Source organism: Typopeltis vanoorti, chromosome 2 (assembly GCF_054136105.1).
Source record: "Typopeltis vanoorti isolate ZY-2024b chromosome 2, IOZ_Tvanoo_1.0, whole genome shotgun sequence".
Lineage (NCBI taxonomy): Eukaryota > Metazoa > Arthropoda > Arachnida > Uropygi > Thelyphonidae > Typopeltis > Typopeltis vanoorti.
The window spans coordinates 133,913,592-133,940,391 of record NC_143550.1 but is presented as its reverse complement, the minus strand read 5'-3'; the positions used below and the strand labels follow the sequence as shown (position 1 = coordinate 133,940,391).

The window sequence follows — 26,800 nt, the reverse complement described above, 5'->3', positions numbered from 1 at the left end:
GGAATATCTTGAGGATATAGGCTGTCCAAAATGTTGATAACTTCATCTACTGGGACGTTGGTGAACAAGGACACGATATCTAGGCTAGTGAGAATGTCTGTCTCCGAGATTGGGATGTTTTTCAGCTTTTCAATGAAATGCTGCATTTTTTTTTTTTTTGTGTGTGTGTGTGTCAGAATTACGAATATGTGCTTTCAGGAGATGTGCAAGGTATTTTGACAATAAGTAGGTGGGAGAGTTTATTCCATCCACTATAGAACATAGAGGTATTCCCTTTTTGTGAACTTGAGGAAAACCATATGGTCATGGTGTCAGTGGATGTAAGACTTTAATTTCCATTTTAGGTCTGTTGGCCAACTGTCCATATTGTGTAAAAGGTTATTTGTTTCATTACGGTTCATCCATGTGGGGTCCAAATCTAATACACTGTAAGTGGATGTGTCCGAGAGTAATTCCATGATCTTTGTCATATTATCTCTGGTGTTTAAGATGACTGTTGAGTTTCCTTTGCCTGCCTTTAGGATGATAATTCTTTTGTTTTTCTTCAAATTGGACAGAGCTCTTTTTTCTAGAGATGTGATATTTTTGTTAGGTGGCCTTAAAGATGAGTCAGATAATAGTCCTTTTTAATCTTAGATCATTAGCTAATTTTAACTTTTTTAATTTTTTTTAACTTTTCAGACTATATCTTAACACATACGGAAGTCAGCAAAGAAAGGCTTTAATTTCGCAATTACTCCAGATTTTATTCAGAAAGTGGACATTATATGTAACATAGAGAAAGCACTTTCATCTTTACCTGAACTGATAGCTAATGGCCTATAATTCAAAGTCTTAGTCTTATCACCTCCTTTATAAAGCAGAACAATTTTTCCATCTATTCCTTTGGGACCTGGGCTAAGACTCATGTTGAAAGTGTTTTTTAAAGGTGTTAACTCAATGGAACATTCCTCCAAGAAACACAGTGATATACTATCAAGTCCCATGGCCTTGTTCACATTACATCAAGTTTAATCAATTCCTCCTATACCTCCTAGTTGCTTACCATCAGTGGTTCTTCTCGCATTCCAACTGTTCTCAAATTCTACATTATGTTGATCAAAAGGAAAGAATGCTTTAATGAACTGCTCATTTAACACCTCTACTATATCCTCCTCAATGCTTATCATTCTCCCATTATCACTGACCAACATCATACTCACATAATCATTCTGCCTTCTACTGGCCAATATCGAAAAAACTCCCTAGGATTTCCTTTAGCATCAATTGCTAACTGCTGCTCATACTGCACTTTTGCTACCCTTATTAAGTGAGTTACTTTCCTTGCTTGCTCATTGTACTCCTCATGTAACCAATTATCTCCACTCATCTTGTGCTGTCTCCACAATGCCTTTTGCTTCCAGATGGCACATTTCACTTCTTCAGTCATCCATTTTATACCTACCTTATTTAACCTCCTAAACTTCGGAATATGCTCAGTCATTACCTCAGCCAGATAATTTCTGAGTATAGACCAAGCAGCATTGATTTCCTTCCCATGCAGTTCCTCATTCCATGATATGGCTGCAAGCTTCCTCCTGAGGTTACCATAATCGCCTGCATTATAGTTTCACATGTAACTCTTTCTTACAAAAGTCCTGATATGGCTGGCAACTACCCAAGTGATCAATTCTTGGTCACTTTCACCAAATGGAAGATGTCACACTTCACTTTCAACACTTTCTTCTAATGAATCAATTCCAAGATCCTCGATCCATGTGTGGCCTCTGTTATGTACAGCTTAAGATAGTTATCCCTTAAAAACTCAAGAAATTCATTCTCTTTGGTTCCTGATGTCTTTTTATTCCAGTCTATATTCCCATAATTGAAATCATCCGTAATGATCACCCTTTTATTATCCAGCCCAATTTGTCTCAACATTTCTTTCTCACTGCCTTCCACATTACCAAGTCTATTTCAACACTCTACTAAACATTTCATCCTGTCCATCTCCACTTCACACCATACTTCTTCAAAACCACTGTCAGTATTTGCTCCTGGCACTTCCACCCTAGATAGGTACAACTCCTCTGCCATCATCAATAACACTCATCCTTCATGAAAGACTACATATCCTTCCATCTCTATTCCTGTCAGAATGTCATCCTTGTTCCATCATGTCTCACTTATACCAACATTTTTGGTCAAATGAACTCTATCAATGCTGGAAGTTTTTTTTTTTTCCCACTTGGTTAGACTATTAATGAATTTAACTTAATCCTTTATCCAAGTGTAAGCAAACAAAGTTTGCGGTAAGGAGATGTGTTTGCATTATGGAAGATACTAAGACAAGGAGTGATGAGAGCTTGGTCCACCTTTACAACGAGCTGCCTTAGTCCTGAAGATACTTCAGGTGCATAATAATTTAATAATATAGTAATTTAAATTTAATAATAAGTAATTTAAATTTAATAATAAGTAATTTAATAATAATGTGAGACACCTTTTGGCAACACATATAGGTAAAGAAGACTTCTCAATTGAGGTGAAGAAGACTTCTTCACCACAATAAAGGTCGAAACCGGTTAGAAGCTTGAGTAATGAATGGCAACGCTGTAGCCCATGAAGTTAAATGAAGCATGGCTGTTGTTGTTATCCCTTGGATGAGATATGAGCAAATGAGTGGCTCTGCTCAGTGGTGGGGTGAGCCTGCCATGGTGTAGAGCCAACTGGTTCTGAGAGTTCTTCTCAGTGGCAGGGTGAGTCTGTTACCGAGGGAAATAACACTGAGTTTTTAGAGTTTGACCTGTACTTGAACATTCAATAAAGGGCAAAACTGGTTTGGATAGTGGCCCTTCCCTTAATGCATAGCATTATACATGTCCACAAGGAGATGTGCTTTGCATTATGGGAGATACTAAGACAAGGAGTGATGAGAGCTTGGTCCACCTTTACCACGAGTTGCTTCAGTCCTAAAGATACTTCAGGCACAAACTTTGTTTGCTTATATTTGGATAAAGGATTAAACTAAATTTATTATTATCTATGAATGCTACATTTCATTCCCCTTGTTTCAAATACTTCTAGCATTCATAAACATCACCAGCTTATTTCTGTTTCAATAACGGGTCTCACTAATCCCACTTCTCGGATATGACTCCTCTACACTCTCCTCTATCCATTCCTGTCTATCATTACTAATACTATGCCCCACCCCAGACCCTGCGCACTCACACATCTACTCCTGAAACCATCATCTACACTTTTCATGAAGTGTTGCCATGTCCAGCCTGACCTCCCCTGTTTCCCTGTCCACTGTGTGTTCATTTTCTCTTATTCTCTCCACTCACTTCGCCATTCACAAACTTGCCTACCTTACTCTCCTGCTCTTCCACAACATCTCTTGCTTCCTCAGGTCTTACATTCACTTCAGTTATTCTCTCTTGCAGCAACAGTTTCTCCAAATGGTTTATGCCAAATCCATTCAAATGTAGCCCATCTCTGAAAAGGTGGCAACTCCTATAGGTAAAGATGACCTTGGCATTGCTTCTGCCTGGTATCTCCACTTTTGGGCCTGCCTCCCATTGAAGAGACCTCAATAAAGGTCGAAACTAGTCTGGGTAGTGGCCTTTCCCTTAATGCATAACATCATACATATCCACAAGGAGATGTGTTTTGCATTATGGGAGATACTGAGAAAGGAGTGATGTTAGCTTGGTCCACCTTTGCTACGAGTTGCCCGGTGTTGTACTACCCTTACCCCAGTCCTGAAGATATTTTCAGGTGCAAACTTTGTTTGCTCACACTTGGATAAAGGTTTAAACTAAACTTATTGTAGCTCATCTCTTTTACACAGCTCTATCCACCTCTAACACTCACAACCCACATAATGAAAATTCATGATGAAAATACATAATGAAAGGAGTTCACAAAATGAACTCCTTTCTCCACACACAACTCTGCTATCATGCCATTCAAAATCTTCGCTCTCCTTCTCAACATTATCATACCTTTACCTACCTCAATGTTATTTTTCACTCTCCTTAACAGCCTCATGAGATCCTGCCTTACATTCTTCTTGTTACCAGTCAGATCATTTGTGCCAACTACCACTACTAACTCTTTTACTCCTCTTATCCAATGCTTCAACTAATCTGCACATTCTACCTCCTGGAAAACAGACCTTGTGCACTTTTTCATTCACCACACCTCTTATCATTGAATCTCCATACACTGCCACTCTCAAATTATTATTATTATTATTACTATTATTATTATTATTATATGACATCTCCAGGGGGTCCAAAGACTCATCGAGGGAGGACACCTACTCTAAAACTCTCTGTCTTCACTAACTACAATGAACCACAACTACCGTCACCTACACTGTAAGCATATATTGCCAAACACCACCACTAGTATTTTTGCAATCACAAACATCCATGCCCATGGCAGGATTCGAACCTGCAGCCTCTTGACTGGAGAGCGGACATGCTAACCACTCAGCCAGCCAAGCTGGCATTCAAATCATTCAATATTTCTTTTAGATTTTTCGTCCCATTCTTCCTCGCATTCCCATACAAATCCATAATTTCCTCAGTTCGCTCTTCATATGTTTAATCTCTTGTCGCATCTTTGCCAACTCTGCATTCATATCTCATATTAGTCTTTTAGTGCCATTTACGCAAATTGCATTTTTACTGCCTTGCATGTCTGCTGTCTTACCACCACTAACTTACCATCGGCTTTCATACCACTTAATGCCGCTAACTTGCCATCATCTACACACAGTTACCATTCAAGCACTCAGCTATACCATCATCTCCGCTTACTCCCATAGCTACATCCATAATCTTTTGCCTGCTTACATTCAATGTTATTTCATAATATCACATCATGATTAATAACTGACATAATGGAATTTCAGTCATTTTTAAGCATGACTACAGATTTCAAGAAAAGCAGTATAAAATAAATGGTGTACCCATGGAAGTAATAAATAATGTTCCATGCTGCAGTGAGTTTGAGAGCATCAAGTGTGAAGTGGAAGCTAACAGGATGAAACATATGGTGGTGTGTTGCTACACACCAGACAGTTCAGCTGCTGAGGGATGATGATTTGCACTGCTGAACTAGCTTGATACATACTAAAAACCAGTAATCATTATGGATGACTTAAATTATCCAAACACTGAATAGGCAGAAGAGAAAGCTCATGATAAGAATGAAGAATTTATTAAGCTACTATGAAACAACTTTCTTAAGCAGCATGTGAAAAGATGAATGCTAGGCCAGACGGTGTAAGATTTGAACACACTGCCAGAAAGAGTCTTAAGACTACGACTGTTCTGCAATCAGTTGCTGACAGCAATCATGCCACGCTATGCTGGGAAGTAACTAACCACATGGATGTTCCACTTAGGACAGGTTATAATGTTGAATTACAAAGCTGGAAATTATGATACACTGAGGACAAATAGAATCGTTAGTCCCCCTAGTATAAGTTACCAAATGGTTAGGATATCATCAGCAACAAGTGCACTATGTGCAGCAGTCAGCAAATGAGGCTAAAAGGAATTCTAGGGAGTTTTTTGATTTTCTGGCAAGTAGAAGGAAGAATGATTATGGGAGTATGATGTTAATCAGTGATACTGGGAGAATAATAAAGATTGAGGAATATTTAGTAAAAGTGTTAAATGAACAGTTCATTAAATTATTCCAACATCATGACTGTAACATAATGCAAAACTTGAGAGCAATGTAAATATGGAAGGAAATACTGATGGTGAGTGAGCCAAAGATATATGAGGAATTGAGTAAACCTGATGTGAAAAAAGCCATGGTACTGATGGTATATCACCACGTGTCTTGAGGGAATGTTCCAGGAAGTTAACAAGTTTAACTTACCTTTTCATCATAAATCTTAAATTGGCCCAAGTTCCAAAGGAGTAGAAAGAAGCCAAAATTGTTCCACTTCTTAAGGGTGGGAGGGGAGGAAATAAGACTAAGGCTTTATTATGGATCCATCTACTTGTGTGGAGTTGTGGTCAAGGTGTTACAGAAACTAGTGAAGACAAGGATTCAGAACTGGGCTGACAGAAGCTGAATTCTCTTTAATGGACAGCATGGGTTTGCAAAACTTTGCAAAAAGGTTTTGCAAACAAAGATGATGTTTTAGCAATCTGCTTACTTATTATGACAAGGCAACAAAATACACTGAACAAGAGGGATGCATACACATTAGTATATTTATATTCTGCAAAGGCTTTCGATAGATTACCACAAGACAAACTAATAGTTAAATTGGAACAGAGTTAGTTACTAGATTAATGCACTGGATTGGAGATTGGCTGTCTGATTAGTATCAACATGTTGTGTATGGGAGAGCAATATCCCAGAAGAGGAAAGTCACTAGTGCTGTGCCAAGGGGCCTGTTTTAGGGTCATTGCTGTTGTTTAAGTTGTATGTGAATGATATTGGAAAGGGCTTAAATGGTGATATATAGATGTTGCAAAGTTGGAGAGAGTTATCAGTAAAGCAGATGTTGTAGCTTTGCAAGAGGACCTAAATAGACTGTCTGAATGGGTGTGCATGCATGCGTGTGTGTGTGTGGAGATGTCAGTTCAATGTTACAAAGTGTGAAGTTTTAACATTTGGGAAGCAAAAATAGGATCAGAGTATGAGATTGGTGGGGATATTTTGGAGGAGGTGGAGGAGATGAAGGATTTGGAGATTGTGGTGGATAGAGATTTGAAATATCGTGGACATTTTGCTAAAATTGTGAGGACAACACAGTAGATTATGGGAATGATGTAGAGGACACATATGTGTAGAAGTAAGAATAAATACAAAATTAATAACGGAAAAACTCATGTAAAAAGATTATTTAATAGTATAATTTTTGCCAGCATGTCACAGGCATCTTCAGTACATTTTAAGCTAAAATTAAATAATAACTGACAATTCCAAAAAGCGCTACCTAAGTAGCTAATGTAAGATAACTAATTATACTATTAAATAATCTTTTTATGTGAGTTTTTCCGTTATTAATTTGGTATTTATAATATGTCTTCCTCTTCAAATACAGAAGAAATAACGTGCATTCCCATCGCTTATGTACAAGGCATTAGTAAACATATAGCGAAAGTTTTAAAACCACTGAATATTATTGTTGCCTTTCGACTTCAGAAAAATCTCCACCTTTCTCACTTCTTCTGAGGACAGGCTGTAAACAGGGTGGTTTGTTTACTATATATATATATATTCTTGGATCTTTAATGTTTCTTCAACTTAATATTATTCATTTCCTATTACTTCCCTGTCCGCGCGGTTAGCCTAGTGGCTTTGCGCTTCGCAACCATATGCCTGGGGAAGGAGTGTCCTAGGTTCGATTCCCGTCGGAGACGTGAGAAGCTGAAGGATCTTCCTCAGCCATAGCCAAGTTAGCCGGTCTTGGGCGCGGGCAGTAGGGTTTTTTCCGCCAGTTTATCTGGTGTTTTTCATCCCGCAAGCAGGCAAACCGGACCCTTGAACACACAGTGATACAGTCAAGAATACCTTGAGGCATAGGAGTGACCATTCTATCCTTGTATTTCGGTTACGAAATCCAAGCATGCTTGGAAGGTTGTGGGCCTTAAAGGCCTGTTAAAGCCATTGGGATAGATATTACTTCCCTCCTTTATTGTTCTACCTTAAGTATAATTTTTCTTGCCTGGGATCTCCAGATATCTATTTGATTGAAGACTGCGTCTCTGAAATTCCCCTATAGGCAAAAGAAAGTTTTTATACCCTATTAGATCAATTAATCACTTATATCCTATTTTAGCCAAGGTTTGCAGTCATGGCAAAATTTACTCATAAATCACTACTAATCATTAGGGTTTCACTATCGGGTCTGAGTTTATTTTTGAATCAGTGCATTGCAAAAAGATTGAATCGAACAACTATTTTTTTTCAACAATAACAACAAGTTTAATTTCTGATCACATAATTATACAAATCACTTGAAATCACAAGATTCATTTATGAAAGGTAATTCTTAGTCTTTCTCAATCACTCAACTTGGTTTCTATTGAATTCTCTCATGCTTACTTACTTAGACCTTCAACAAGCATACTCTATATTACAAATATTAGCAATTCATACCTATAACATGAAATCGTTAGTTGCACTTGACATTCCCAATTTAGTATCTATCAAAATACAACATGCATGTATACAATTATATCTTTCAGAATCTCATTCCCTTCAAATACTTAAACACAATCCAATTTCTCACACTTACTTACTTAGACCTTCAACAAGCATACTCTATATTACAAATATCAGCAAGTTATTCCTATAACACGAAATCGTTAGTTGCGCTTGACATTCCTAATTTAGCATCAACATAATTACAACATACATGTATACAATTATATCTCTCAGAATCTCATTCGTTTCAAACACTTAATCATAATCTAGGCAATTATATTTATACAATCCACCTCATCGAGTTTTAAACATTCCAATGATATGATAGCAAGAACATACTCTATCATAAGATTCAATCATAAGTACACATATAATCAATCAAAGAAATTTCAATAGCTCAATATTTTCTCCAAAGAAAATTAACTGCACTCATGCTTCACTCATTTGCGATTATACACATTTACGAGAAATATTAACATTCTAAATACTATCTCCTTAAACTAGACAATTTAGCAGTTCGATAGGGAATTTTTTATTAATTCACAAACAATAAATGAATGTAGACTCACATGGGTCTCTCTTCCTATCTTGCATGTCTTATGTCCTTCTGGTTCCTTATTCCAGCACTTGAGTGGGGTTTCTCTCCTCCGTTTCGTGTTTTGGAAATCTCCTCGAAGCGACATCGGGGGAATGATGAATAGTCGTAGCAGCGTGCGGAATATAGGGTAGGCATACTGGCATCTTGAACTGCGCGGCGAAGGATTTTTGCATAGGCCTCGTCACACTTATTCGACTACAGGACCTTTATGGCAAGATTCTCCTTAACTATCGCCTCCTGATATCTTCGGCTGTAACTGGAACGAACATTGGTGGATGGGTCTCTCCACCCTCCCCTCACGAACTTACACCTCTCGGATCCTCGATCTCTCATAGATGGTTCACTCAGGATGAAGAAAAGGAAGCCTCTCTCATCTTCAAACCAACCCTTTTATACACCAGAGTCCCTGCACCTTTGATTAAGTTTTTGGGACCCCTAGTGTCCCCGTGCGAGTCTTGCTAGTAGTTTGGAGAACCCTGTATAATTTTTCTCGAAAATTTGCCGACAATCTTCCTTCCTTCCTTTACTGCCTTAATCTTGCCTACAGGCCTTTCTTTTTGATTTGCGCCATGCCCTTTCAATATTGGCCTTGAAGGTCACCTGCGATGGGTCTTGTAAACAATCTTCAAAAGACATGCCGAATTTCGGGCGATGTTCTTGGTTTCAATACTTCTATATCCCTTCTTAAGCAATGAGTGAGTTAATTCCCTTTGGGCTTATTTTGCTCTTTATACAGATGGCTTTACATAGAGAACTAAAATATACATTTGTACAAGAAAATTCAGGTGAATTGCTACTGTAAAAAGTCGATGTTTTCAGATAATTTATTTTAGCAACATCAAAATTTTACAAGGCTTCCACAACTTAATTATCAAGTTGTCTACCAGATTCCTTGCTCTTGTGGATTATCTTATTTCGGACAAACAGGAAGATCTGAATCTATTCGACTAGAAGAACACCAGTCTTATATTCAATACCTTGAACCTGAACAGTCTGGACTTGCAGAACATGCCATATCACTAGACACGGAGTTCATTGGAAAAAGACAAGAGTCCTTCAAAAAAGTCGGTTCCTCATGGAACAGCTTTATAAAGAAACATGTGAAACTTTACTTCACTCTCCTAACTTAAATAGATCTCATGGTTTACGTCTATCCCCTTTATGGGAGATAGTACTTGATAAATCAGCTAACCTTTCCTAACTTTTTATTGCATATATAATTTTTTTTTTTTTTAGTAAAGAAATTTATTGATCTTTTTAGTTATCTTACATTAGCTACTTAGGTGGCGCTTTTTGGAATTGACAGTTATTGTTTAATTTTAGCTTAAAATGTACTGAAGATGCCTGAGACACGCAGGCAAAAATTATACTATTAAATAATCTTTTTATGTGAGTTTTTCCGTTATTAATTTTGTATTTATATGTCTGTTCACGGTATTCCCTTATTAAAACTTAGAAGTAAGAATGTTTTGATTTCAGTGTATAAGACTTGATCAGTCTGCATATGGATTACCGTGCACAGATTTGGTTGCGATGCTTTCAAAAGGATAATGAGATGTTGGAGAAGATCCAGAAATGATTAGCCATTTTTCCGGATCAACAGACATAATGTAATAATAATTTATTACTACACCTCTCACTAACTAATTATGCCTCACCTCTATAAAGCATAATGAAAGACTACAAACTTAAATATTAAATGAAAAATAAATGTCATTTAAGTGATTATTTGAAATTCTTTGTATAAATGATACAGTGCAAGTGAATATGGACTTATGCCTGACATCATCACTGCTTAGAACTGGTCCATGCTTAGAAATCCTAATTAGAGTTAAATATAAGCAAAATAAGCTAAAAGTCACTAAACCAAGAGGTCATCATAAGGTGTAGATGAAAATAATATAAGCATGCATACACACAATGGCATGTGTGGTTGCAAAATTAACTGGTTGGGTGGTCATGGGAATTTCTAATGCCCTCTCATAATTTTGTATGGACTAAAGGAGTTGTTGGACCATTCACTGCTGGAAAATCAGTGATGTACCAATACAATGATTACATTGAGAAAGAAATGTAGCATTAAATCTGATATTAAAATCAGAGATATCAATGTTAGCTCTTTGCATTATGTAGATAATGTTGTCTCCTAAGCACGTCTAATGCAAGTCTCCAGGATTGTCTAACTAAATGGCATAACAGCTGTAACGAATTAGGCATGAAAATCAGCAACAAAAAGATCAAACCTATGAAAATAGGCAGGAAAATAGAAAACTTCTGTTGCATTCTTAATGGAGAACCTATAGAACAAGTAAAATATTTCAGCTATTTAGCCAGAGTTTTTAGTGAAGATGACAAATGAAAATTGGAAATAGACAACAGAATAAACAAAGCTGGTATAGTGCAAAGTCAATTGAATAAGGGAGAAATTTGCCAAACCCTCAACTAGCAATATACAAGACAGTGTTCAAACCAATTTTGAGTTCTGGATCTTAGAGTTGAGTAAGAAATAAAACACTTGATTAAACACTGGGGAATATAGATATGAGAGTTCTGAAAAAAACTAGAGCAGTGAACAGATGGAATCAATGCCAGAATCATATTAAAAATGTAAATATTAGAAAGGAACCTGACATTATTAGCATTCAAGAATATGTGAGAAGAGTTAATCTAAGGTGGTATGGCCATTTACATAAAATGAGTGAGAAATGGTTAGCAAAATAGATGTCTGATGCTAAGATGACAGGAAAGAAACCCAGAGAAAGACCAAGGTCTTGATCAATGGTTCTTAACCTTTTCGAGTCACAGAATGTTTTTGATTATAAGAAAAATTTGGGGAACACCAACACCATTAGAGTCATAAAAATAACAATAAAAGTATGCATGAACTTGCCTTTTATAAAAATGGAATTTATTTTAATACCATACTTGAGCTTGTTGGCTTTTGCAGATTTCAGCAATATCAGGTCTAATATGTGATAAAGATACCCTTATCTCTTTGTCTATATTAGTAAGTCTTTCACGCTTTCTAGTTTTTATATTGGTTAATGTTGAGAAACCGAGCTCACACAAATATGACGTTGAAAACTATAACAAAATTTTCAGTGCCCTTGTGGAGAGAGCTGGGTATTCAGCTTGGACAAAAATCCAAAATTCCTCAAGAGTTATTTCTGAGAATTTCATTTTTAGAGTATGATCCATTGACAAGGTAACTAATTGTTCTTCTTGTAACGAAAATTCACAACTCGATGTATTAACTGTGCAAATGGATTTCGTTTCCACTCATAATTGTGTGTATTTAAGGAAAGAAAGTAACTTGAAATCTTTTCTTCCAATATTTTTAAATGTTCTGTTATAATGGAAATTCCCTCGACATTTTATTATGGATCGAAGGAAACATATCAACTTTATTTTTTTCTGATATGCAGTTTTTCCAAAAAGATACTTTTTTTCTGAAAAGCTGACAATTTGTTAGTGGATGTCAAAATATTTTCATTTTTCCCTTGGATACTTGTATTAACGCTATTTAAGTAATTAAAAATATCGACTAAATATGCCATTTTAGCACACCAAATATTATTTTGAAGACATTTTACAAAAGCATCTGTACCTTCATTTTGAAAAAAAGGCCAATAATTCATTCTTAAGTTCTAAAATTCAGAATAGCACTTTCCTCCTGGATAACCATCTTATTTCAGTGTGCAAAAGCAAACATTCGTACTTGGCTTTCATAGATATGCAAAATTTTTTAAAAAGGCATGCTTTTAAAGGTCTTGACTTGATGTAATTTACCAATTTACCACTTGGTCTAGTACAGGTTTTAATATTGCCAGAAATGTTTTTGAAACTAGGGATTCTCTGTGCAAAAACACAGTACGTAGATATAATATTTGGCTTTATTTTCTTTGCAAGGGTAACAAATTCTTTTATAGGGCTTACCATTGATGGAGCACCTCTGTACAAATTCCTACACACAGCTCCCATGAAATTTTAAAATTTGCTAAATATGACGTAATAGAGTCAAAAATATCTTGTCCTGTTGTACGTTCTGTAAGTTCTCTGCAGCATATAAATTGATTCACTATTTCGTTTTCATTAATGAAACGAACGAATCCTAGTATATGATCTTTACCGCTAATGTCAGGGACTCGTCAATTTGTAAAGCAAAATGTTGTTTGGAAAGTTGATTGGTAACACTTTTCTCTATATCATCTGACATTTCTTTAATTTTATTTTCTATTGTATCGTCCGAACGATGAATTTTTCATAATTTCCTTTTTTGCTTCATCATCAAACATAATGTTTACTATTTCATAACATGCTGGTAAAATAAGAGACTGCTATAGTATGTGGTTTTTAATTTTACAGCAATTAATCGACCATACAGCTCTACCAATCGACCAACCTTCGCCGAGCCGGCGAAGGTTGGTCGATTGGTAGAGCCTCTGCTACTAATGGCTCAGTTAAGTATGTTTGAGCGCGGTTAGTAGTTGGAAGGGGACCAATCGTTCGATGCTGTCGGCACACTCTCCCTCGATGAGTCTTTGGACTCCCTGGAGGTGTCAAAATAATAATAATAATAATAATAATAATAATAATTCAGCTACCTTATATGATTCAAGTTGTGCTTTATCGGAAATTTTAACAGTCTTTTCAAGATATTTTACTTGTTTAACTTGCATGTTCAACAATCTCTTAAAATAATCCTTAGTTTTTGAAGCAAGATTGGCATGCTTCGCAGTAAAGTGTCACGTGACATCTTTCACCGGCAGAACACTTGTAACCAGTTCGTGGAACACCGGTTAAGAACCACTAGTCTAGATGGATCGATTCAGTCAGAATTCTCAGAGAAGAACGAAATGTTAGAAACAACAATATTGGAGTACTAACAAGTAATAGAGTAATTTGGAGGAAAATTGTTGATAGGAGATTATTAATAATGTAAACTTAATTGTGTAGTGCTGCCTTAGTGCTGCTGCTGCTGCCTAAACACCCTTTGAGGACACATAATCAGGAAATTGATGATGACTATTGACTTGGATAAATGGGCGGCTGATGGACAAGGTAATTATTGGGGCTGTGAATCTGCTAGAGTTAAAGTAACCATTGGTGTATCCCAAGGATCAGTCCTTGGACCACTGCTGTTCAATCTATACTAATATTTAGATAGTGAAAAGAACCTGATGGAAAAGATGTTCAATTTTGTGTTGATATAGCAAAGATAGGCAGGGAAATCAGGGATGCTACTGATTTCCTACACATATCCTACCCCGCATATGTGTGGGAAATGAATTAGAGAATGTGTACGGAATGATGAATTGGGAGTTGAACTTTCTATGGATGATAACCAGCAGCTGCTCAGGTTTGTTCCTGAATGGAGGAAAGTAGAGAGATAATAGTAGTAGTAACCAATTTAATGGATCAGAGGTCATGGAAATACTTAAAGAAAAAGCAGCAACAGAGTGTCTATGGAATGTGAATGGAGGGGGAAAGTAAGGGAATGGTCATCAATTAAGTCACTTACTTCTAAATACAGGGGTGCTTAAGGGTCAAAGCTGTATAACTGAGAGGAGACCTCCATATAGCCTTTAAAGGAATGCGGAGAACCGACCAGGGCTTCTGACCTAATGTCCAATCCTCACCTTCTCGTGGTGCACCCTGTTGGGTATCTACTTGGATACTGAACGAACGAGGATGGGCTGGCAATTTTGGATTTAGCCGACCAAATTGTATTCTTATTGGTTAAACCAAAATAAAAAATGATGGTACAACATGACAAAATTTCATGTCGGCTGGGGCATCGCACGGTTAAACAAGGCCCCCGTTCTTTTCGCCAGGGAACCAGGGTGAACAGCGAAAAGTCAGCTACTGGAACAAATCTGAAAACAAACCACACCTCAACATCACCAGAGTTAAAGATCGGTACTATCAACGAAAGAAGCCTGAATGGCAAAGAAATGGAGCTAGCTGAGGAATTAGATAAGTACCAGATAGACATAATAGGGGTGACTGAAACGAAAAAGACCAAAACTGGTGAGATCTTTCTGAGCAATAAATACAAAATGTTATATTCAGGCAATGACAATCAAGGAAAAGAAGGAGTAGCCATAGTATTCAACACAAAATACGAAGCTAATCTTCTTGAATGGCAGTCAGTCTCAAGTAGAGTAATGTGGACAAATATGAGAATGGGGAACTGGACAATGAGACTTATTTGTGCCTATGGTCCTACAGAAGGTTCTACTAAGGTAGAAGTGGAGGAATTTTTTGAGGCTTTAGAAAAAGCAACTGACACAATGAAAAAGGAAAAGTTGGTCCTTGTTGGGGATCTAAATAGCAGAGTAGGAAATGATTGTGAGACATACAAAAATATTTTGGGAAAATTTGGAGAAAAGTGCAAAGCTAATAATAATGGCAAATATCTGTTGGATTTTTGCTCAGGACATGGACTGGTTATTACCATCACCATGTTCCAACATAAAAATGTGCACAAATTCACATGGAGAGAAGAGGCTATGAATAAGAAAAGTCTCATTGACTATGTTATTGTTGATAGTGATGTTTTCTCACTGGTGCAGGACACCAGAGTGTACAGAGGATTTGAAATTGGAAGTGATCACTATTTAGTCTTGAGCAGGATAAAATTGAATTTCATATTGAAAAGAATAACATGTAAGAAAGTTTTAAAGCGAATAAAAGTTGAGCAGCTCTCAGATGTGAACTGTAGACTAAAATACAGAAAGATTGTTGAAAAGAAAATGAAAGAGTTTGAGAACAGAAATCAAACCTTGGGGATTCAGTGGCAAACTCTGAAGAAAACATTGATTGATTCTGCCAGAGAGGCATGAGGTGAGGTTGTGTGCAAGGATAAAAAAATCAGAACTCCCTGGTGGACACAGGAAGTTAAAGAGGCAGTGAAGGAAAAGAAGAAAGCATATCAAAAGTTCCTGGCAAATAAGTCAGCTTTTACTCTTACAGAATACAGAGACAAATGTAAGAAAGCTAAACAGTCTGTAAAACTAGCTAAACAAAAGTCATGGAAGGACTTTGGCAAGAATATAGAAAATAAATATCAAGAGGGTGGCAAAATATTCTGAAGGTTGTTGAAGAAGCTTAGGAATGGAGGAAAGAGTGCTGTAAAAGGAATTAGAGATGATAAACGTGACATGAAAACAGGAGAAAAAGATATCCTTGAAGTATGGAGTAATTACTTTGAAAAACTGCTAAATGAAACAAGCAGTGATGACAGCACAGTGATAAAAAACACTGACCAGGCATGCAGTCAGGAATACATATCCATACTTGAAGTAGAAAAAGCCACCAAAGGCTTAAAATGTGGAAAGGCAGCAGGAGTAGATGATATTCGACCAGAAATGCTGAAGTATGGTGGTATAAAAGTCTTACAGTGGCTCCACTGCATAGTTCAGAAAGCCTGGACAGAGGGATGAATTCCCGATGATTGGAGTAGAGCTCTCATAGTACCCATATATAAAAAGGGAAATAAAACTGAATGTGAGAATTACAGAGGTATTTCTCTACTGAGTGTTCCTGGCAAGATCTATGCAAGTATACTTGAGAAACGGTTGAGAAGAATTGTGGAAGAAAAGCTTGGTGAAGAACAAGCTGGATTCAGGCCAAATAGAGGCTGTCAGGATCAGATCTTCACTTTACGACAAATAGTCGAGAAAGCATGGGAATATAACAAAGATCTGTATTTAAGTTTTGTCGATTTGGAAAAGTCATATTACAAGGTGCCAAGAGAGAAGCTATTCAATACGCTGCAGTTATATGGTGTCAATGGGGCATTATATTAAGCAATACTTAGTCTTTATTTGAGTTGTAAGTCAGCAGTTAGAATTGAAGGAAGTACAGGAAGATGGTTTAATGTTAAATCTCGTGTGAGACAAGGATGTACATTATCCCCTCTGTTATTCATTATCTATATGGATCACATTATGAAGGAAAGTGGTATTAAACCTGATATCAAAATTGGAGATGTTGATGTCAGCTCTTTGCATTATGCGGATGACGTTATACTTCTAAATAAATCCGCTACAAGTCTGCAAGATTCTCTGACTAAATTCAATTGCTGTTGTAATAGATATGGTATGAAGGTTAGCAATAAAAAGACAAAGACAATGAAAATAGGCAGAATCATTGAAAATGTCAACTGTGTTGTGAATGGAGAACCTGTGGAACAAGTAAAACATTTCAGCTACTTAGGCACGATTTTTACTGAAGATGGTAAATTAAATATAGAAATAGACAACAGAATCAGCAAAGCTGGTATGGTGGGAAGTCAATTGAATAAATTCATATGGAATAAGAGAGAAATTAGTCAAAACACTAAATTAGCTGTATACAAGACAGTGTTCAAACCAGTTTTAACTTATGGATCTGAGAGCTGGGTCAGAAGTAAAACACTTGTCCAAAGACAAGAGACTGCAGATATGAGAGTTCTGAGAAAGATTAGAGGCATGAACAGATGGCATCAATGGCAATATCATATTAAAAATGAGGATATTAGGAAAGAACTTGACATTGTCAGCATCCAGGAATGTGTTAGCAGAGCTAATCTCAGGTGGTATGGTCACTTAAATAGAATGGGAGAGGAGAGATTAGCAAAACAAGTGTTCTCTCCCAGGTTGGTAGGAAAACGACCCAGAGGAAGACCAAGATATAGGTGGATTGATATGGTACAAAGTTCCTTAGACGATAGAAATATAAGATCTGATAATGTTGGAGTCTTGACAAGTAACAGACTGATTTGGAGGAAAATTGTAGATAGGAAGTTAGTAATGATGTAATTTTTTCATGTAGTACTGCCATATCCTGTACACCCCTTGAGGGTACACAGCAGGAATTTGATGATGATGATGACTTCTAAATACAATTCTGAGGGAGGACTTAGGAGCACTGTCCCAAGTGTGAGAATAGTATTCTAATGCTGAATGAATTTGAGCTTTATAGTATCATCAGTAGACCAGGAGAGAAGTACTGTTTGTAATAAAAATATTATGAAGCTTTTCGGAGGCTGCAAAGACATGGATGATGATATGCTTATGGCAGCATAGGAAATACCATAAGATGGTAGCTTGGTAATAAGGACATAATGCCTGACTTGACTGATCAAATGCCTTGGAAATATCAAGAGGTACCACTTGAGTTTTTCCTAACTTTCCATGGCCTGCATCCAAAGGTGGGAGGAGATGGCTAGATCTGTTCTAGAATGTGAATGGTGGCATCCATAGTAGTGATCACTAAGTAAATGGTAGGTGTACAAGTAGTGACACAGTTTGCTGTTAAAGACCTTTTCCATTATTTTTGAGAGTGCCGAGGTTATATCAATAGAGAATTACATTGGTTGGGTTTATCTCCCTTTTTTGGGAACAGACTGAATAAAAGTTTGCTTCCAAGCTGTTGTTATATCTCAGATAAGTATCACAGCTTAAAGAGATAATACAAGATATGTATGTTTTGGAGCAAAAGATTTCAGTACTACTGGAGGAATACCATCAAAGCCAGGAGACTTATTGGTATCAAGGCTACTGAGTATTTTTCTGATGTCCTTCTTATGAAATTTTAGAGAAGGCCTATAGTGTGTGCACTTGATTGTGGATAGTGGGAAGAGATCTGCCCACTATCCACAATCAAATTAATAGTGTGAAGAGATCTGCCTTCGTCATCTATAGAAGAAGTGGAAGAAAAAAAACGATATCAAGAGATCTGTCTTATTGTTGGGAGTTGTCACCATTGTACCACTAAGATGTGGTGGTACAATGTGGAGAGGTGGAATCATCAAGAATAGAAGTTGTGTTCCACAGTCTTGGCGAAGGACCAGATGATGATTAGAGTGCTATTTGGACACAAGCTTAATGCTTTTGACCCTAACAAAGTCTGGTTTGGATTTGATTATTTTTTTGCAAATCGTTACATAATGTAGTGCAAGCTGATTAAGTGGCTGGAGTCATTGGGCACGTGCTTTTGGCTTGGAGTGCTTTCTATATAAGTAACATATAGACACAGTTGAAGACAAAGAATTTAATTAAGACAGATTAATTACAGATATTTCAATTCATGTATCATGGATCATCATCAGTGTAATACAGTTGGATATCAAAAAATTTAAAACAACAATGAAGGTATACAGAGATTGAAATCTCTCCTGATATGTAGTTGCGAGAAAGCTATGTGAAAAAATGATACTATTAGGATCAACTGACGTGCAATTTAAAAAAAAAAAAAAAAATTAAAGCATATGTGTCCACATAATAAATATTATGTGGACACATATGAGGGTTGTAAATAATGAGGGTTATAAATATTATGAGGGTTGTAAATAAAGTAGTGGCAACATGTAAAATACTTTATTTATCAAGTCTTCTCCTGTCATGTTCTGCACCTGTTTCCAAATTTGAAGGTGCTGCTGGTATCCAGCAGTCCCCAGTCTGTGTGTTGCCTGTTGATGTCAGTGATAGTGTTATCTACTGCTCGAGGAACCTCTTACATAACATGAAACCTCAGACCTTTGAGGAGGTTCTTCTTTTATTTTGGGGAGCAAGTCAAAATTGCAAGGACTCATATCCAGTGAATACAGAAGATGTTTCAACACTTGCCAATGAAACCTTCAGTATTCAATACTTGCCATTGCCACCTATCAAACATCTCTATTACCAATTGTGACACATGGTGGAAAACCCTTGAAAAAAAAAAAGTGTGGTCATCTTCTTCTTAAAGCCAGACATAAATGGTGCTCCAGAAATTGTCAATAGGTACTGTGTGTTAACGGTTTGCCCTTGGGACACAACATGATGAAGAATGACACCTTGAACATCACAAGTAACTATCAGCATGACTTTAACTTTGCTAGGTTCCTGGTGAAGTTTTTTCAGATGGGATGATCCTGAATGGTGTCATTTGTTGGATTGTCTCTTCAGTTTGCCCAAGTTTCATCAATGGCTAGCATACAATTCAGGAATGCATTCTCTTCATTTTTGTATTGTTCCAGATGGAGGCCAGCAACTGCATACCTGGTCCATTTTTGCATCTCAGTCAAGTGATATGGAATCTAGCAAGCTGAAATTTTGTGCATACCGAGTCTCTCTTTTCGGATGTACCAAACAGGGCCAACTGAAGTACAGCCCATCACCAATCGACCCCAAGGAGTTCCCACATAAGCTCAACATATTCATCTGAAATGGCGGGTTGTCATGCAGAATGATTATCATCTGAATGATTTCACCCCATATGAAATGCACTGACCCACCTTGTGACAGTCCGGTATGGCAGGGCATTGTCACCACAGTCTTCTCTCAGGTCACAATAACAGTCACTTGCAGTTTGACTTCGTGCAACCAGGATCTTGATTGTTGTTCTAATGTTGTGAACATAACTTAGAGCAGGGTTTCCCAAATGGTATTCTAAGGAAGGTGAATAAGTGTTCCGCAAGAAGTTCTCCTGGAATTTGTCATTTTAGTTTTCTAAGCATTTTTCATAAATAAATATTAGGGATTATAGACACATTAACACAGGAATATTTTAATATTTGCCAAATATTTCAGTCTGAAACTAACAGACTATCTTCAGTGGCTACATAGGAACTGTTTTTAACAAGGTGGAATACCAACAATTGATCATTCAAAAGTAAAACGAGCCATGTGATGTTACATTGCTAAGCATTAAAAAGAGGAAAAATTTCATCAGAGTGATGACTACATTATAGGTATTAATTTGGCAAATATTAAAATATTCTTGTGTTACTGTGAATTAATACCTATAATGTAGTCATCACTCTGATGAAATTTTTCCTCTCTTTAATTCTTATCAATGTAACATCATGCAGCTCGTTTTACTTTTGAATGATCAAATGTTGGTATTCCACCTTGTTAAAAATGGTTCCTATGTAGCCACTAAAGATAATCTGTTAGTTTCAGACTGAAATATTTGGCAAATATTAAAATATTCTTGTGTTAACATGTCTATAATCCCTAATTATAATGTCACAAGTGTCTCTCAAGAGTAAAATGAATAAATATTTTATAGTGGAAATATTCTGAGGAGAATAATATTCATGAATATGTCGTAAAGCTCAGACCCAGAATGCCTAATAACATCTGTAAAGCAAATGTTAGTGACCAAGCGGCATGTATTTTTAAACGTGGAAGTTTAAAAATACATGAATACATGAAATATTCATGAATTATCGTTAATTTTCACACATCGAAATCTTTCAACATTTGGGAAAGGGAATACCACTGTTTATGACCGGTCATAAAAATTGCCTGCAAGCGGATTATAACAATGGACAGCGTATTCTCTGTTCTCAAAATTGAATGAAATAACATCTGTGTTGCAAATGTCAGTGATCAAGTGGCATACTTTTAAACATGGAAATATTCATGAATTATCGTTAATTTTCACACATCGAAATCTTTCAACAATTGGGAAAGAGAATACCGCTGTTTATGACCGATCATAAAAGTTGCTTGCAAGCCGATTACAACAATGGGCGACATATTCTCTGTTCTCAAAACTGAAAGAAATAACATCTGTGTTGCAAATGTTAGTGACCAGTCAGCAAGGAAGTATAAAGAAAATTTTTCCACTAAAATTGAAGATCAAGGTAGTCTGTATCTGGTTCTCAAATCTAGTAATACTGAATACTTTCTTTGCAAGTTCCTATTGTAAGGTGAAAGTTTCGAAACCATAGTGGCATGATTTTTTAAAAGTAATAGGCATGCAGATTTAAATTTTAATATGAATAAGAGACAAGGGACTTTGTTTAATTCTGGAATTAAGAAATCTCTTATTGAAGGTGTTTGTGATGCAACAGATAGTGAGTCATTCACCACCAGCATACAAAGCAATCTCCAGGATGTACAAAAGGAGGGGAAAATTACCAGCACATAGGAGAAAAGTCTGCATTCTCCCGTAAATACTTATAATAATTATTATAATACAGCTATATTGCCTGCTTCAGTTTAGGAGTGCCCCTGTTTAAATGTCATTGGCTATTTACTCATGGGTTCTTAGGGCATTATGAGTGTAGATGTACTAAAAAGTATATGTTTCTATATATTACGAAAAAACCCGGGTTTTTTCTAACTTATTCTACCAAACTGCCTACCCCCCCACACACACCACACACACACTCTGCAGTTCTCGACATCGCAGACAGAGGAAAAGCCACAACACCCAGAAAAAGGTATGTGCAATTTCTATTCCTTAAGCTACATATACTTTTTAGTACATCTACACTCATAATGCCCTAAGAACCCATGAGTAAATAGCCAATGACATTTAAACAGGGGCACTCCTAAACTGAAGCAGGCAATATAGCTGTATTATAATAGTTTATAATGAGGAGTAACATGGGAGTTTTCCCATAAATAATATACACTTATAATAATATTATAAATTTTTGGTGATCAGAATGGGATATGTCAATGAAAATCAGCACAAATTAATTTAATGATGTTTATGTTTCCTTGAAGTTTAATTAATTCTTAATTAATAATTAATTATCAATTATTAATTAATAATAAAAAATCAACTCAATTAACAATTAATTATTAATTAATACATTACAAAATAACCAAGGTGTTCCGTGAAAATATCAGGATTTGTGAAGTGTTACATCATAGGAAAAGTTTGGGAAACACTGCCTTAGAGCATTGCACACTGAGACATTGACTTTAACCACTTCTCCACACAAGGAATGATAGAATGGACTGTGTCACTTTCTGTGCATGTATAGTACATAAAACTAGTGCCTCCATCTGTCAAGTAACATTTGAGTTATCAACTATGTCTCCTGATAGTGTTGCCACTACTTTATTTACAGCCTTCTTACATCCATTGTTGTTTATTTTTTTATTTGCAACTGTGTTACACTAACAATGATCCATGACATATATAGGTAATCAATCTTAATTAAATATTTTTCAACTGCGTCTTCATGTTACTTATATAGAATGAATAATGAATGGTTATTTCTTAGTAAGCATAATGGAGTTCTTGGGCACAATTGTTGGAGAACAAGAGTTTCAGTGAGGATCGAGAGTATTGAGTGAAATGCAAAATAAAAGCACTCGTTCCAACAAGAACAATTTCTGTTATTAGATTAAAGTAAATGTAAATGGTTTGGAAGAGTGGAAGCAATATAAAAGACAGTGTTAGCAGAATGGTAGATGATGGAACATAAAAAAAAACTATATCTGTGGGGCAGGGGGCTGTACTCTAAAGGCCAAGAAGAACAAAATTCTTTATTCCATTTCTTACCTCAGTGACATTTTTACTTTGCTTAATAACTATGTAATAATTTTTTGCTAAGTCTGCAATAAAAGTAGAATAATCACAATAGAAAACATGACAATTATCATAACACAAGATGGCAGAGCCCAATGACTTTTCAGGAAAGGCCATTATAATCACATATAAATTACAAAGGAGAAAAAAAATTTATTTTAATATTTCTTTTCAATACAGAAATTACCTGTATCAAGTATTGTCTCAATGGCTGACCCAGTAAGGGCAGCCCTCTTCACTTCATTAAGATATGTGTCAGCCCAATATATGCGATGTTCAGAAGCATCAAAGTCTAATTCTGTTGCATTAATCACCTATAATGAATTTATAACAAATTCATTTAAACTCATTTATGAGTGTTTAAAATGAAAAATGCCATAAAATTAAAAATTTTAAGACATTTTAAATGTAAAATTAAATCCATCTCTTCAAACAGCATATATTTGAAGCCATACTCATTGCTAGTTGTACTTTTACAGCTTTTATAACAAGGAACAGAAAACATTTCTATCAAGCTTTGTAAAAAACAAAAGTCAAGTATTCTTCTGGACATCCTCCAATAAAATATGATTCCTTGAGATATCTTATTTTTAACTGGCAACAGAAAACGGTGAGAAGAGAAATTTATATGATAATAGGTATTAGAAGATTTGATGAATATCACAGGTATTCTAGGATCTAATGATATTTTATGCAAAAAAGTCCTCTACAGCAAATACCTTTGCAAAAGCCTTTAGTCAAGTTTTCAATCAAAATTAATTTATAGCTTCATGATTGATATTAACACGTTCGCTGCCATGCTCCTCGGACATAGTTTGTTACCGTACGCCAAGCAATTTCACTTCTTCAAGGTCAGTATGAGTAATCTCACTGCCGGCAGTAATCGACATACGAGTATATTCGTAGTTGGCTAGTGAGGCTCATATACGCTCATATACAAGCGTAGCAGCAAAGTATACACACTTTGCTGCTACGCTCCACACAGCAAGCAATTTCACTTCTTCAAGGTCAGTTCGAGTAATCTCGTTGCCGGTGGTAAGCATCATAAGAATATATTCGTAGTTGGCTAGTGAGGCTCATATACCAACTACGAGTATACTTGTAGTTGGCAGCGAACGTGTTAATACCTCAGCAATCATTTTCATAGTTTTAAAAATGCTTACATTTTCATATCACACACCTCACTTATCAAAATTTCAACGAATGTGAGATATTGGGATTGCTTGTCTTCACTGATATCACAAGGTGATATCAGTGAAGATGTGTCAAGAGTGTAATGGAGATTTACTTAAAACTATGACCTTTGGACATCATTTCATCTCCATAAAAATATTTATGCTTCAGTAATTACAGGACAGCCCCTGCCTCAACTTTTCCAATTTTCCATTATATATTGACATTTTATATTAAATACATTTTTTGTTGATAATAGTAGTTGATAATACTTAATTTTTAATATTTAATATTATATTTAATTTAATATTTACTATGCAATTTAATTTAATATTTAATATGCAATATCCTGCCATCAAGTTCCTTTATGAATGCCCAGAGTTTTGTGTCAGGGTAAACAGCACAAAGTCTTAACCTTTCACAGTCTCACCAAGGGTGTGTTCTGTAACCCCCCCCCCCTCCTTTACATAATATTTATGGGCTGGATTGATAGGCACAGCAGAGGCAGTGAGTGTGTCAGAATTGGAAGATGTAGCATTGGACATCTGCTTTTTGCAGATGACCTAGTTCTGCTTAGTTCTCCTACAGATGACCTCCAGCAGACCCTGGATAAGTTCATAGCTGTTTGTGCAGAAGCTGGGATGAAGATCAGCGTGGCCAAAACAGAAACATTTGTAGTCTCAAGACAACCATCCCAGTGCACTCTACATGTGAGTGGAGTCCCACTGAGGCAGGTGGAGAAGTTTAAATACCTTGGGTCCATATTCACGAGCGATGGAAAGTGGGATATTTGAGCTAGATATTTGAATGGAATCAGCAAGAGCAATATTGCAGGAGCTTGGCCATTTGGCATTTGGTAGTAAGAGCCAGCTTTGCCTTCTGAAGCCAGAAGGCAAAGCTGGCTCTCTTCAATACAGTCTATGTCCCCATCCTTACCTATGGTAATGAGAGCTGGGTGATGACCGAAAGAATGCGGACACGAATCCAGGTGGATGAAATGAGGTTCCTTCGAGAGGGTTGCAGGGTTGACAGGATAGGGTCAGAAGCTCTGCAATTCGGGAAACCCTCAATACCCAACTGCTGCTTCTCCATGTTGAGAGATTACAGTTACGGTGGTATGGGCACCTGGTCAGAATGCCACAAGAGAGGCTCCCCCAGCAGGTCATCTTTGCCAAAGCAGAGAGAGTGGGAGGCCATGCGGAAGGCCAAGGAATCACTGGATAGACAATATACAAAACCTTGTATATTGTCTATATAGTGGACACATCTAGTCCCATCAGAACACCTGAGCTTGGTGGTGGTGGAGGATTGTGACCATTGGAAGCCCCTCTTGCAACTGCTGCCCCCCACAGCCCAATTAGGAAAGGCAGGCCTTGAAGATGGATGGATGGATATAATTTAATATTTGATAATAATAGGGTTTTAGTTGACCATATTATAGTCTGCCAACAGTTGAGAGAACCTTAGCTGGCACAGTGTCAAGAAGAGAATTAATTCATGAAGAAAGTTTTTTACCTTGGGTATAATATACGTTAAAGATACCAAACTATTATAAATATAAACCTGGTTTTAATCCATTTCCCAAGTAAGCAAACAGACAAGTAGGTCAAGTTTACGCCTGCAAGTAGTGCAAATCTTAGGTAACTCGTGGTAAAGGTGGAATAAGCTTTAATCTATTCTTAGTATTTACCCTTAAAGCAAAGCACATCTCCTTAAGGAGATGTATGATGCTATGCATTAAAGGCAATGAGCAACTATCCAGTATGATGATGAGGGGATGTGCTTTGCATTAAGGGTAAATACTAAGAATAGTGATCAGCGCTTATTCCACCTTTACCACGAGTTACCTAAGACTTGCACTACGTGCGGGTCACCCAAAGTTGCACTACTTGCAGGTGCAAACTTTACCTACTTGTCTGTTTGCTTACTTGGGAAATGGATTAAAATCAGGTTTATATTTAAAATAGCTTGGTATCTTTAACGCATATTATACACCAGGTAAAAAACTTTCTACATCTATCTCTCAATCTCTCATCCTGAGATTTTTATTTAATAAGGTCAAAGCACCTTATGGTAACTTGTTTTGATAAAATACTTATAAGCTCTGTATTACTTAAACCTTGGTATTTCTAAGCCTGGCTCCCACTGATGAGACCTCAATAAAGGTCGAAACCAGTCTGGGTAGTGGCCCCTTGCCTTTAATGCATAGCATCATACATATCCTCAAGGAGATGTGTTTTGCATTAAGGGTAAATACTAAGAATAGTGATCAGAGCTTACTCCACCATTACCACGAGTTACCTAAGACTTGCACTACGTGCGGGTCACCCAGACTTGCACTACTTGCAGGCGCAAACTTGACTTACTTGTCTGTTTGCTTACTTGGAAAAATGGATTAAAACCAGGTTTATATTTAAAATAGCTTGGTATCTTTAACGTAAAGAATTAATTCATGTTGAAGAGGAGAAAGGAATAATGCGATATATGTATTCATCACCAACACACGAAATCACGTACTTTATACATGAAATTTTCCAACTATTACATAAGCCA

General features: G+C 36.6%; 1 protein-coding gene across 1 annotated transcript in view; it reads right to left on the bottom strand.

The window, feature by feature from the left end:
- Positions 1–26,800, bottom strand: part of LRP1 (LDL receptor protein 1) — a 1,646,373-nt gene that overhangs the window by 1,109,789 nt on the left and 509,784 nt on the right. Inside the window, exon 33 of the mRNA XM_090402369.1 lies at positions 23,262–23,388. Within this exon, the coding sequence (XP_090258495.1) occupies positions 23,262–23,388 (127 nt within the window). The remainder of the gene's footprint in view (positions 1–23,261; positions 23,389–26,800) is intronic.